Source organism: Lynx rufus, unplaced genomic scaffold, assembly GCF_022079265.1.
Source record: "Lynx rufus isolate CCGP_SWC_20201006 ecotype Redwood Valley unplaced genomic scaffold, mLynRuf1.p SCAF_34, whole genome shotgun sequence".
In the NCBI taxonomy this organism is placed as follows: domain Eukaryota; kingdom Metazoa; phylum Chordata; class Mammalia; order Carnivora; family Felidae; genus Lynx; species Lynx rufus.
Genome location: NW_025814850.1, coordinates 2,039,493 through 2,053,299, shown reverse-complemented (window position 1 = coordinate 2,053,299; position 13,807 = coordinate 2,039,493). Strand labels below are relative to the sequence as shown.

General features: G+C 46.2%; 1 protein-coding gene and 1 pseudogene across 2 annotated transcripts; one reads left to right on the top strand and one right to left on the bottom strand.

Moving 5' to 3' along the window:
* The first annotated feature begins 1,628 nt into the window (after positions 1–1,628).
* Positions 1,629–3,273, top strand: LOC124522064 (60S ribosomal protein L32-like; annotated as a pseudogene).
* Positions 3,274–7,717: 4,444 nt separating this feature from the next.
* CFAP97D1 (CFAP97 domain containing 1) lies at positions 7,718–11,421 on the bottom strand. Of its 2 annotated transcripts, none has more exons than XM_047093284.1 (5): positions 11,298–11,421; positions 10,491–10,561; positions 10,103–10,221; positions 8,322–8,378; positions 7,718–7,814 (listed from the first exon to the last, which is right to left on the bottom strand). In XM_047093284.1, the coding sequence occupies exons 1-5, from the start codon at positions 11,419–11,421 to the stop codon at positions 7,718–7,720; spliced, it is 468 nt and encodes a 155-aa protein (XP_046949240.1). The 2 variants fall into 2 exon arrangements, with proteins under 2 accessions (XP_046949240.1, XP_046949239.1); XM_047093283.1 differs by lacking the exon at positions 7,718–7,814 and adding an exon at positions 9,115–9,238.
* Positions 11,422–13,807: the final 2,386 nt, after the last annotated feature.

Here is a 13,807-nt window from a genome sequence, read left to right as displayed (position 1 = left end):
GCTTTTGCCATGCTAGGTCGTGGGAAACCAAATGATAGACCCTGTCAAAGACAAATCGGTCCTGACTGTCAAAATCAAAGTATAAAGATTCAGTGCGGGCCTAATGGGTTGTCCTTGAGCAAAAGTGCTCAACGTCACAGGATTTGTGATATATCTTAGCTGCTCAGAGAATTTGATTTCTTGTTAATAGCTAGTGTGTATAAGTCTTGATTTTGTGCCAGGAGCTATGCTAAGGCCGCTATATACATTACTTTGACAGATACACCAAGCCTATGACGTGGGCCTATCACCCCATTATCCGAATGAGGAAAACAGGCCTAGAAAGTTTTAGCAACGTATCCAAGCTCACATAGTTCTAAAGAAATGGCAGAGCCATAGGATTTGAACTCAAGTCTCCCTACCAGAGATGGTCATTAATCCGTATCTTCTGCTGCCTCGTCCTTTTGTGGTCCCATAATTGAGGCTACCCGTTAAAGAATTGACTTATATGTGAGGGCTGTGTTTCCAGCTAGAATTTACAACAAAATGCAGGGGTGGGGGGGGGGTGTAACTGTTAAGATTGTGAGGAGGCTGCTTACCCATTGCAAGTTCTATCCCTCGTGAGATTTGCTGCCCATGTCGAAATTTCCATTTTTGCCTTCTCCTACAAAGACACCTTTGCAACTTTGTAGCTCACTAACCTGGTAGGTCCACCTGCCAGGATCACATTCTAAAAAAGCAAAAGGACGCAGACTTCTTTGCACTGACCAGGCGCTAGATTCCTCACAAGTGAAATGAGTCTTGACCTCTTCCACAAGGCAGCAGGGCAGGGAGGCAGCTGGCCCTTGACGTGTGAATGACACGTACAAAGTTGTGTCGTTACACAGGGGAGCCAGGATCTAAAGTCAGCACCGAGGCAGAAAACGCAGAGGTCAAAAGGACCCTTGAGAGACAATAACCAACTCTTAGCCAAGTCCCCTCTGGTGGTTTTTCCTCCAGTATATGAACAGTGGTTGAGCACCTAAAGCCTTCTTTTCTTTTTCTTTTTTCCTTTCTTTTCTTTTTTCTTTTTTCTGTATTTCATTTACACAACAGGCGTTTTTGGCTTCTTAGTATTTTTACACAACTGTCAGATAAAATGGTAATAATTCTCTTCCTGTATATGATGAAGCAAGGCGTGGAAATGTGATTCCTGCTTTATTTCCCATCCGAATCACCTCCTGGCCCCTGAGATGAGCTGTGTCTACAGCTGTTTGTCTGCTACTGAGTCTGTGAGTAGAACAGGTAGGGCCCCAGAGTCAGAGGTCATTTGGAAAGTGTTTCTACTCTTGGTAAAAAGCAGAAAAGTCTTGCTAAAAAACAAAACGAGACAAAACCTGCACTTGTTTACAAATAGATGTTGGTAGGACTTGTGTAAATATCAGGCCAAGTCTCATTCCAACTAGAACTATTTATGTGCTGAACCACTGGGCAAAATCTTTGCAAAAGCCCATCGCTCTGGGCCCCCACGCCAAGAAATCTCTTTATTACATACTCTTCAAGATAGATCGCTTTTTTTTTTTTTCCACCCTTGGGCCTTCAAACTCAGGTAAGCCCTGCCTGTGTCTATAGGAAGAATGTGAGCTCTGGAGGACTTTTCTAGATCGGGGATGTTAAACGGGTGAGGCATATGTGCTGCCACCGCCCATTCCTATATCCAGGGCACACAGAACTCATGGAACATGACCCTGAATCTAAGCCCTGCTTTTGGATCTTTCAGGACAAAGTATCCGGCATCAATTCAGCAGAATTAGCAAATGAGTTAATCCTGTTTGCCATCCCTGATCCAGTAATTTGTAACCGTGCCTGCCACCCCCTCCACTCTCTGCAGGAGAGGGGTTTAAGAAAGTTACAACCATCCGTCCTTCAGGCAGTGCTCAGCTATGATAGACCTTAGCCAATTGTGCTTTTAAAACCATTGTGTGCTTGAATACGCACATAAAGACACGTAGCCCATCACAGTTTTACATCCACGTACCCAGCGTCACACCATTTGTGCCACCAGTCCCCGGAATCATGCATACCAAAATGATAGCCCTTGATGACTTATTTAATGACAACAGACCAGACCAAGCACAAGGCCCAATTTTGAGTCATACAGTTCAGAACCAAGGAACCAACTGGGGGAGTTGATGTGGGTCGATTTCTTTATTTATTTTATTTTTTCCTGCCCTTTGAATACAGTCTCCAACCACTGCTTCCTTTAAAAGGCAGGCTTGTGGTTTTAGAACCAGATGGTGCAGAATCAGTTTTTCCTTCTCTAAGTACGACTAAAAACCTTGAAAGCTTAAAAACCATGATAGCTAGAAACCTTGAAAGCTAGAAAGAAGATGGTGGGCTGGCTTGGGCCCTTGAGAGTTGAGGAACAACAAAGTGGTGAATCTCCCTGGGTTTTCTTTTCCTTTCCCATATACCCTGGACTAAGCTCTGAAGGGGCCTGCAACCCAGAGCCACCAACAGAAAGGGGAGGAAGAAAAAAAAAGTGGAAAGCTTGCTTTCTCAGCCAAAGGACAAGAAAGGGGGAGCCCAGTAGAGACTTACGGGGAACCCCAGCCCTAGTTTCAGACCAGCGTGCCAGCAGGTGGCCCGAATTGTTCACAGCAGCTGCAAAGCCCTGTGTCTCCCTGCCTGTCCCTCTGCAGAAGGCCCAGCAACACCATGCGACCCAGGGAAGCACCTTCTGACACCACAGAAGACACCGGCAGGGATTGAGCAGGAACCCCAGCTGCACCAAAAAAACAACGCAGACCAGAATAGTATTGCAAGGGCTCAAAAAACAAACCGAACTGCCGTCTCTTCCTCGGCGCTGCCTGTGGAGGTGGCAGCCAGCTCTTACTCGGCATCCTGGCTGCCCTCAGACCCCTGGGGAAGCCCAAGATCGTGAAAAAGAGGACCCAGAAGTTCATCTGGCACCAGTCAGACTGATATGTCAAAGTTAAGTGCAAATGGTGGAAACCCAGAGGTGCTGACAATAGGGTGCACAGAAGATTCAAGGGCCAGATCTTGATGCCCAACATTGGTTATGGGAGTGACAAGAAAACAAAGTCCATGCTGCTTTCCAGTGGCTTCTGGAAGTTCCTAGTCTACAATGCCAAGGAGCTGGAAGTACCGCTGAAGAGCAGCAAACCTTACTGTGCAGAGATCGTTTACAGCATCTCCTCCAAGAACCACAAAGTCCTTGTGGAAAGAGGAGCCCAGCTGGCCATCGGAGTCACCAACCCCAATGCGAGGCTGCTCAGAGAAGAAAATGAATAGACAGCTCATGTACATGTCCTATTCGTGTTAATAAAACATAAAACTGGAAAGAAAAGTCAGAAAAACAGGAAGGAAGGAAGGAAGGAAGGAAGGAAGGAAGGAAGGAAGGAAGGAAAAGAAAAAAGGAAAGAAAGGAAGGAAAGGAAAGGAAGGAAGGAAGGAAGAAAAAAGGAAAAGAAAAAGAAAAGAAAAAGAAAAGAAGGAAACAACGGTCATTGGAAGTAAAACCCATAAAAGAACCAATATACTACATCTAAACAGGACTCCCACCTGCTAAAATAGAAGATGTAAATAGAATTAAAAGATCTTTAACGTAATGACCTAAATGTCCAGGATACAATAGAAAATCACTCATCATACCCCAAACCAGGAGAACAACAATGTAAATAAAAGGCAATCAACTGATACCAATACTGATATGATTCAGATGTTAGAATTTATCTGACAAGGATTTTAAAGCAGTTATAATAAAAATGCTGCAACAATCAACTGCAAATTCTCTTGAATTGGAAAATCTTAGCAAAGAAATAGAAGCTATGAGAAAGAACCACATGGAAATGATAGAAATGAGAAATTACTGGGGCGCCTGGGTGGCGCAGTCGGTTAAGCGTCCGACTTCAGCCAGGTCACGATCTCGCGGTCCGTGAGTTCGAGCCCCGCGTCAGGCTCTGGGCTGATGGCTCAGAGCCTGGAGCCTGTTTCCGATTCTGTGTCTCCCTCTCTCTCTGCCCCTCCCCCGTTCATGCTCTGTCTCTCTCTGTCCCAAAAATAAATAAACGTTGAAAAAAATAAATAAATAAAACGCCTGTTTTAAAGTCCATCCTCCCTGCCCACCTCCTCATCTTCCTCACATCTCAATTTTGTGAGTCTTCAAGTATCTGTTAGTGCCAACTATGTATAAGGGTAAGTAACCTTTAGCAATCAGGTTTTTACTCTCATGGCCCAGGCTCAATATCCTCACCAAAGTCACCAATGTTTCCCCAAATTTGAAGGTCTCTTCTCTATCTCCATATTGCTCCAAATTATTTCCTTTTTAGAATTTTCTCTTTCCTAGGCTTCTGCAGTATCCTTCTCTATGGCTATGCCTTGAGCTGCAAGTAAAAACTGAATCCAGGGGCGTCTGGGTGGCGCAGTCGGTTAAGCGTCCGACTTCAGCCAGGTCACGATCTCGCGGTCCGGGAGTTCGAGCCCCGCGTCAGGCTCTGGGCTGATGGCTCAGAGCCTGGAGCCTGTTTCCGATTCTGTGTCTCCCTCTCTCTCTGCCCCTCCCCCATTCATGCTCTGTCTCTCTCTGTCCCAAAAATAAATAAACGTTGAAAAAAAAAAAGAAAAGAAATTACTATGAAAGTTAAAACTTGGATGAACTCAGTAGTAGCATGGAAATGACAAAAGATCAGATCAGGGTATTTAAGGACAGATCAATGAAATTTACTCAATCCCAACAACAAAGAAAAAGGATAAGGGACCCATGGGACAATAACAAAAGAGCTAACATTTGTGTCATCAGAATCCTAGGAGAGGAGAAATGTGGGGCTGAAAGGTATTCAAAGAAATAATGGCTGAAAACTCCCCAAAGTTGGTGAAAGTTAGAAACCTGTGGGTTCAAGAAGCTGATATACTCCAAGTAGGTTGAGACCAAAGAAATCCACTAGACAGATCATAATTAATCTTCTGAAAGCTGAACACTTAGCTAAAGTATGAAAAACAGGGGGAAACAACCAGGAAGGAATACCAATTCAAGTTCTATTTTAGTATTGCCTATAAAGGAAATTATGGAGGCAGAAAGAAGTCACACAACATTTATAAAGTGCTGAAAGCAGAGAACTGTCAATCTTAAATTCTATATGTGATGAAATTATCCTTAAGGAATGAAAGGGAAGTGACATTCTCAGATGAAGGGAAACTAACAGCACACACAATGACAAAGCGATAGGAGTGCTCGATTTAAAATACCTAGTTAGGGGCGCCTGGTGGCTCAGTCCGTTGAACCTCTGACTTTGGCTCAGGTCTCACAGTTCGTGGGTTCGAGCCTCGCATCAGGCTCTGTGCTGACGGCTCAGAGCCTGGAGCCTGCTTCGGATTCTGTGTCTCTCTCTCTCTGCCCCTCACCCACTCATGCTCACGCTCTCTGTCTCAAAAATAAAATAAACATTAAAAAAATAATAAAATATGTAGTCAGGGGAGGGAGAAAGAGGTACAAAGTAAAGGATGACCCCGGGTTTCTAACCTGGATGTTTAGAAGAATCTAGATTGAGGTAATTCCTCAAACAGATAAACTGGACCCAGTTAATTTATATTTGGGTATATGGATTTATTCTTTAAACTTTTTATTTTGAGATAATTGTAGATTTTACGTGGGTGTGAGAAATAACAGAGAGATGCTGTCTGCCCTTTACCCATTTTCCCCAGGGGTAGCACATTACTACGGCACAATATCACAACCAGGATATTGACATCGATATAGTCAAAACACAGAACACTTGCATCATTGATAAATTGGATGCCATCAACATTAAAATACTTTGCTCTCGGGGCACCTGGGTGGCTCAGTCAGTTAAGCGTCCGTCTTCAGCTCGGGTCATGATCTCGGGGTTCGTGGGTTCAAGCCCCGCATCGGGCTCTGTGCTGACAGCTCAGAGCCTGGAGCCTGCTTCAGATTCTGTGTCTCCTTGTCTCTCTGCCCCTCCCCTGCTCATTCTCTCTCTCTCTCTCTCTGTCTCTCTCTCAAAAATAAATAATAAACAACAAAAAAATTAAAATAAAATACTTTGCTCTATGAGAGACCCTGTTAAGAGGACAAAAAGACAAATGACAGACTGGGAGAAAATATTTTGCAGATCACAGATCCAACGAAGGATTTGGTCTAGAATATATAAAGAACTCTCAACATGCAATATTAAAAAAATGAACGGCCCAGTTAGAAAATGGGCAAAAGATATTCACAGGCATTTTATGCAAGAGGATATACAGATGACAAACATGTGAAAGACGTTCAACGTCACTAATCACTACAGAAACGCAGATGAGAAGACCACATGAGATGTGACTGCACACATATCAGAATGGCTAAAATGAAGAATAATATCCAACGCTGATGAGGACATAGAGAAACTGCAGCACTCATCCATTGCTGGTGGAAAGGTAAATGGTACAGCCACTCTGGAAATAGTTTTGTAGTTTCTTTAAAAAATGTTTTTGGGAGACAGAGAGAGGGCGAGCAGGGGAGGGGAGAGAGAGGGAGACACAGAATCCGAAGCAGGCTCCAGGCTTTGAGCTGAAGCACAGAGCCCGACGCAGGGCTTGAACCCACAAAGTGCGGGATCATGACCTGGGCCAAGGTCAGACGCCCAACCGACTGAGCCACCCAGGTACCCTGATGTAGTTCCTTTTTATTTTATTGTTTATTTATTTTATTTTATTTTTTATTTTTTTTAATGTTTATTTTTGAGACAGAGAGAGACAGAGCATGAACGGGGGAGGGGCAGAGAGAGAGGGAGACACAGAATCGGAAGCAGGCTCCAGGCTCTGAGCCATCAGCCCAGAGCCCGACGCGGGGCTCGAACTCACGGACCGCGAGATTGTGACCTGAGAAGTCGGCCGCTTAACCGACTGAGCCACCCAGGCGCCCCATCTGTGAATCTATTTTATTTTATTTTATTTTATTTTATTTTTTCAACATTTATTTATTTTTGGGACAGAGAGAGACAGAGCATGAACAGGGGAGGGGCAGAGAGAGAGGGAGACACAGAATCGGAAACAGGCTCCAGGCTCCGAGCCATCAGCCCAGAGCCTGACGCGGGGCTCGAACTCACAGACCGCGAGATCGTGACCTGGCTGAAGTCGGACGCTTAACCGACTGCGCCACCCAGGCGCCCCTGTGTGAATCTATTTTAAAACAAACAGTTTATTTATTTGTGATGACAACACTTAAGATCTACTCTCTTTCAAAATAAAAAGTTTAAATAAAGTCAGGCTCAACCCCAGCATGACCAGTCACAGCAGTCAGGGAATGTTGTCTTGCCATATGTTTTGAGATACGTTTGACATTTTCACTGTGGCCGCCCCCTTATAAATGAACAGAGTACACGGAAACTTCAATGAAGCATTCTTTTCCAATTCTGTGTATTCACAGAGAAATGGCATTTGTTCTCTGTGTTGTCAGGACCTTAATCTTATCACGTGCTTCTGTTTTCCATTTTGACAGAGCTGTGTTTGTGGCTGGGTCATCTTACCCCGCCTTCCTCCCCTCTACGATGGTGGTGATGGTGTATGCTTCTCTTGCTTTCTCTCTCATAGACACTTCTTTTCATAGCCCCAAATAAAAATGGTTGTATCCTTCCTTCTGCCTGCCCCACTCTGTCTCCATTTTGGGATGGGACTTAAAGCCTTCAGGTACCTTAAATGTAACTTACTCACTTTATGTTCCAAGCTTTATTGTAGCATCCTAGGATTGAGCATTCAGCCACTTAGGAGTGTTTTGAGAGTCTAAGCAGCTAAGAAATCCTAGGGCTTTCTCTTGTATCTTTTCCACTGTGAGTAACCTTGTATTCAGGGGAAAAGACAGGGAGAGAAATAGAGACACATTAATTACACAGACCTATTCCTTGGAAAGCCTGCGTGTCCATTTATCCTTCTCCCCAGGGATAAAAAAAAAAAAAAAAAAAAAAAAAAATCCCAAACTTGGCCATTACTAATAAAGTTAAATAATACAAAATGCCAACACAATGGTACTTTTGAACAGTGACAGAGACATATAATTCAACTTTTGGCACAACAGTAAAGCCACGAGACCTCCTGTTTATGTTTTATTGGAACAAATCACTTCCCCTTAAGACTCACATGAAGACTCAAAAGCTGATGACAAAAGCCAGTCATTTCCTACTCATAGGGAGAGAAGACACAGCCCTAAGTTCCCTTATACTAACAGAAGAGCAAAATCCATCCCTTTAACTGGGCCCCTTGTTCTTCATCTACACAGTTCTTAGTGCTTTGATATCAACTGTGATCACTGTTATTTCACAGTAAGAAGCAGCCATGGGAAGACATACCTATTCATCTCGGGAGAGAAGATATTTTGTTGTATTTCTGATATAGCGCCTTGAATTCTTGAAAGAAAAAAATCAGAGAGAATTATGTCAGTGCCAGGGGGCTGGTGCTAAAGTGGAAGGTCTAGGGGCGCCTGGGTGGCTCGGTGGGTTAAGCGTCCGACTTCCGCTCAGGTCATGATCTCAGGATTTGTGATTTCGAGCCCCGCGTCGGGCTCTGTGCTGACAGCTCGGAGTCTGGGGCCTGCTTCCGATTCCGTGTCTCCTCCTCTCTCTGCCCCTCCCATGCTCCTGCTCTCTCTCTGTCTCTCAATAATAAATAAACGTTTTAAAAAAATTTTTTTAACTTGAAAGTCTAACTCCTAAGGCTGGCTTAGAAAAGGCTTACAGACCAAAGCCAGGGAGTGGGGGGTTTTTAAAAACACCACAGATGCCTTTTTTCTTTTTTTCCCTCTTGAAGGGTCATTCCTAAATGAAGGAAATCAACCGCACACTGAATGGTATACCCTTCCTCCTCTCTGCTTGTACGTTTGGCTTTCCTCAATGAATTAAAGCCTGAAGGAGGAGGCTACGAGGTATTTTTTTCTGAAACTGACGCATAGCAGCTTTGCTACCAAGGAGGGTGGCTTGCTCCTGTCCTTAGCTTTGTTTGCTCTGGGTAGCTTCCCTTTTACCGATTGTTGCATTTCTCATGATCGCTCCCTCAGCCACTCAGGGGTCTCTTCTGAGACCGACTCTACTCTGAACACAGACGAACTCTGTGTGTGCGAGGGAACAGGGCGGAGTATCCACGTGCCTGCCAATCTATCTCGGATGACCTGCGGTCATAGTGCGGTTTTCGATCGCCAAGCCTCTTCAGAATGCCCTGGTTTTCCACGGTGATTCTCACTAGCTCCCGGTTTCTTGTTTCTCTGTTCAAGCTGAAAAACACAAAATCCTGAGATGGTTGAAGAATAAAATACCCCTCTCGGATGAAGTCGTGATGTCATAAACCCAGGCTGCCTAAGCGCAGGGAACACACTGTCCTGCTGATCCCTGAGGCCCCATATACCTGTTGAAATCGACTACACTCTGGCGAACGTGCACAGCATTGGTAGGTTTGTATCAGTGGTTTTTCAACCCTGATGTCCGCTAGAAGATTCTACTTTTTTGGTCTGGGGTGCAGCTTGGACATTGGCATTTGGTAGCAGCACCCCAGGAATGGTTATGTGAAACCAGGACTGAGAATGTCTGGTTTATGTCATGGGGGAAGGGGCTTGCCTATGGATACATCACAAAGGGTCAGGGACAAGTTCTACTTTGCTTCTTTTCAGCTTTCAACTATTTCAGATATACAAGGAAATATATATATATATATATATATATATTTCATATATATATTTCATCATATATATATATATATATATATATATAATCTCTATTCATAGCACTTAGCACATAGTAGTTGCTCAGGAAATATTTGAGGAACCGATCTTTAAGAACGCTGTGCTTCAGAGTCCCACCTCTGGTCACCATTTGACAAAACTATGCGGTATTTTCCCGTGACAAACTCTGAATAGGACTCCAAAAAGTCTCTTAGATGCAATAAAAGTTAGGAGTCTTTAACGCTAGAGGAAGGTCCCCCTTTTGAGTAGTTTTTATTCTCCTTAATCTGGTCTCTCTGGCTTACCCGTCAAGATACCTTCCTTCGAGTCCTCCCGCTCAAGGGAAACTCGCACTAAAATTCAATGAGGGGCAAGTCAATTCTGACTTTCCAAAAATGAAAAGGGGAGAAAGAACACTACCTCTTGGAAAAATATTCGTTCCAACAATCCACCCTGGCAGGGCCGCGATGGGCGTTTGCGATTTTCTGACACAGTTGCTTGTTTTCATATTCGATTTTGTCGATTCGCTTTTGTTCACCCTGGTAAGAAACCACACCCCAGCATGGTGACATCGTCCAACACCCAACGGCTCAGGATCACCGTCCTCTGGGATGGCGGGGGAGGGGCAAATTGGGGGCCACCACGGAGACGGGGAGCAGAGCACAGGAAATGGCTGGTGTGCAAGGGGAGGGGAGGAGTAACAAATCTCTGGGTTAGGTGGGTATTTATGAGGCTCTGGGAAGCTGGACCCCTTCAGGACATAGATAAAGATCAGTCAAGTGCATCTGCAAATGGCAAGAACAAATACCTGTAGTTTGCTCAGTTTTAAAATGTGATGCGTGTGTGCCACCGGAGGTTTGGTATCGACAGTAGGCTTCACTAGAGAAGGATAAAAGAGAGCCACGTTACGACACAGGAGTCCCCTCAGCCACCTCGGAAAACCCACTCATTCTAAATGACCGTCCGACTAATACACATTACGATTTTGAATTCCGACATTACTCTAGTTCGGGAAGTTTAACTGTCCCAAGCTGACATCTTTGATGAGTTTTTTAGCAGACGTGAAAGAACGTGAGGGCGGGAACAAGTAAAACGGAGAGATCAATGTTCTTTGCACCGAGTGAAAGAGCCTCTCCCGGGGTGCCTGGGTGGCTCAGTTGGTTAAGTGTCTGACTTCAGCTCAGGTCCTGATCTCACGGTTCGGGAGTTCAAGCCCCACATCAGGCTCTGTGCTGACAGCTCAGAGTCTGGAGCCCGCTTCGGATTCTGTGTCTCCCTCTCTCTCTGCTCCTCCCCTGCTCATGCTCTCTCTCGGTCTCAAAAATAAATAAACATTAAAAAAAAAAAAAAGGCCCCCTCAACCTCCACAATAGGACTAGCCTGTTGGGAGCCTCTCTAGTTTTCTTTGGCTTTAATGAGTTTAAATGAGCATTTCCGTCCACTGGACTCCGGGTGGAAGATAAATTTTTCACTGACGCTGTTCTCTTGACCCAACCCAGCAGATAAGGCCACGTCACTGCAAAGCCCTGTCCTGGTCTGGTTTACCGTCAATCTCTCTAAGGTGGACCCTTCCAGAACCCCTAATCACAGTGTCCTGCCCCAATGGCCCACATACCTATTTGTATCCTATTCTTGTGAAATATGTAGTGGCCAAAGTCCAGTTTCTTCCTGAAGGTCGTGCTCTGCCTGTGATTAGAGACGATTACAGGGTAGGCGAGATAATCCAGGCAATCGTTCATCTTCTCTTCCTAGTCTCACTTCAGAAATGAGGCACCCAGGCTCCTCTGTGAGGTCCTTGGCGGTCCCCGTGACACGTTGTCATAGTTACCCAGTTATGACATCAGGGACGGGTCTTGGGGAAGGAAGAGGAGTGGCGGAGCATGCCTGGCCACCCCTGGGCTTCTGCTTGAAAGCTAATCTAGGTCCAAGTCAAGATGAGGGGCGAGACTCAGAAGCTCGCTCTCCCACCTGCCTCGCAGGCAGATGTTGCCAGCACTACGGGAAAAGGCGTGCTGCGCTGGGAGGGGTGGGAAGGCTCCGGGTGGGGGCTGGGGTGGGGGAGTCCAGCCTTGGTTATACACCTTGGGCTCTAAGCTAACTAGTCTCCACTGTGATGGATCCCCTGGAGCTGTGAGACCACCAGCTTTGGGGGGAAGGTGAAAGATGGCCTGAAGGGTAATCTCATCCAATTTCTTCCTTTTGCAGATGAGGAAACTGAAGTCCAGAGTCACAGCCTGCTTTGCTGCTCAAGAACCGAGTTAGTGGCAGGACTGGACTCAGGATGAGGTTTCCTGAACTCCCAGGACATCTGGTTTCGGGAGGGGTAAGGGTGGGTGTGGGTAATCTGCCATCGGCAGTGGGGGAGAACAGAGACCGTCGTCCGCTCTTAGTGGGATCTCAGCAAATGAGGAGCAGCCAACCCTGGGCTGGCAGCTGCTCTTGGACCGGCTGCAAAGGAGCCTGATTGACCTCCACAGTAGCACAGGTGTAGTAGCACCTAGTGGGTGCTCATTACTTTGGCTAAAGTAGAAGGAGAACACCTACTGAGTGCTCATTGCACAGTGTTGGGCGCTTTCCTTGAGCGTCACATTTAATCTTTCAAACAACCCTAGGAACGAGGCACAAATGATGTGGAAATGTTGGGGTTTGGAGCAAACGATCAAGAAAGAATTCTTGAGACATCTTTGGGGCAAAACAGTGGTTTTCTTTTTTTACATTGATTTATTTTTGAGAGACAGAGACAGAGCACACATGAGGGAGGGGCAGAGAGAGGAGGAGACACAGAATCCAAAACAGGCTCCAGGCTCTGAGCTGTCAGCACAGAGCCCGACACGAGGCTTGAACCCACAAACCTCGAGATCATGACCTGAGCCGAAGTTGGATGCTCAACCGACTGAGCCACCCAGGCGCCCCATTGGTGGTTTTCTTAAAGCATGAGGGCAGGACCAGTGGGGAGAAAGAGCACTGGGGTTGTGGAAAGTTGAATATATACTTTCAAGTCAGGAGGGGGTTAGGGACAGAGAAAGTCTATAAGGAATTTTGGAAACAAGATTTCCAGGACCCTGAGGAGGCTAGCTATTGTTACGAAAAAGTCATTTATTACTGTTCGTAAAAAGTCAGGAGCCCTTTCAGATGTATATCCTGGGGCCATATGCTTGGAGGATGATTGCTAACATACATCTTGGGGGGTAGAGGTAAAGGAAGTTTCCAAAGGAATTTCTATATGTTTAAAGTAGACTCACAAGATCCTGGCAGGAGGGGGGGGGTGGGGTAACGTTAAGCTAAGATTCCCTTTTGCCCTTAGCAAAGTATCAACGTGGAGACAGCTGAGCTCCCAGAGGAAGGTCACTCTGCCTGTTTCAAGGACTGATCAATGCAATGGGCTGTGAGTAGCAGGGAAATTTAACTTTTTCTTTTGTCTTTGTTTCCCACATCAATAGTATCCTTTTTTTTTTTTTTTTTTTTTTTTTTTTTTAAATAGCAAACAGGTTCAGAGAGACCAGCGTCAGAATGCCAAGTCTGGCTGCGCAGGACCCAAGCTTTTGGGCACGATGCTGGGTCTCCAGAACTGTTGGAAGAAACGTGCCTCAGAGTTGTGCTGCTCAAACTCTAACCTTTGTAGGAATCGCGGTGGGGGAAGGGAGTGTGTGCTGTAAAAGGCACATTCTTATTCGGCAAGTCTGGGCTGGGGCGCAGATTCTGCCTTTCGGACCAGCTCCCCGGGCGAGGTCTGTGCTGCTGGTCCCGCAGCAGGCAGTCAGAGGTCACAAGCCCAACCCTGGTGTCCCGGTAATCCTGCAAAACTAAGCGACACCTGTGGTGTCAACCGGAGCCTGGTCAATAGGAACATTTATTGCGTCCCGAGTTTAGTCCAATGAAGCCACTGCACTTCCCAGTGGATAATGGTACAGAAAAGGCCGCGGGTGGGCCGAAGACCCCTCCCCCCCCCAACACGGGCGGCGCCATTTCCGCCGGGGCACGTGCCTAGGGGCCTCGGAGCGTCCGCGCGACCCCAGCGGCGCGCCTTCTCGCGGGGAGCGGGGCGCGTCGGCCGCCTGCGCTCCGCCTTTTCCCGCGCCCGGCGGGCCCGCCTCCGGGGCGGGACGGGGCGGGTCCCGGCTCTCG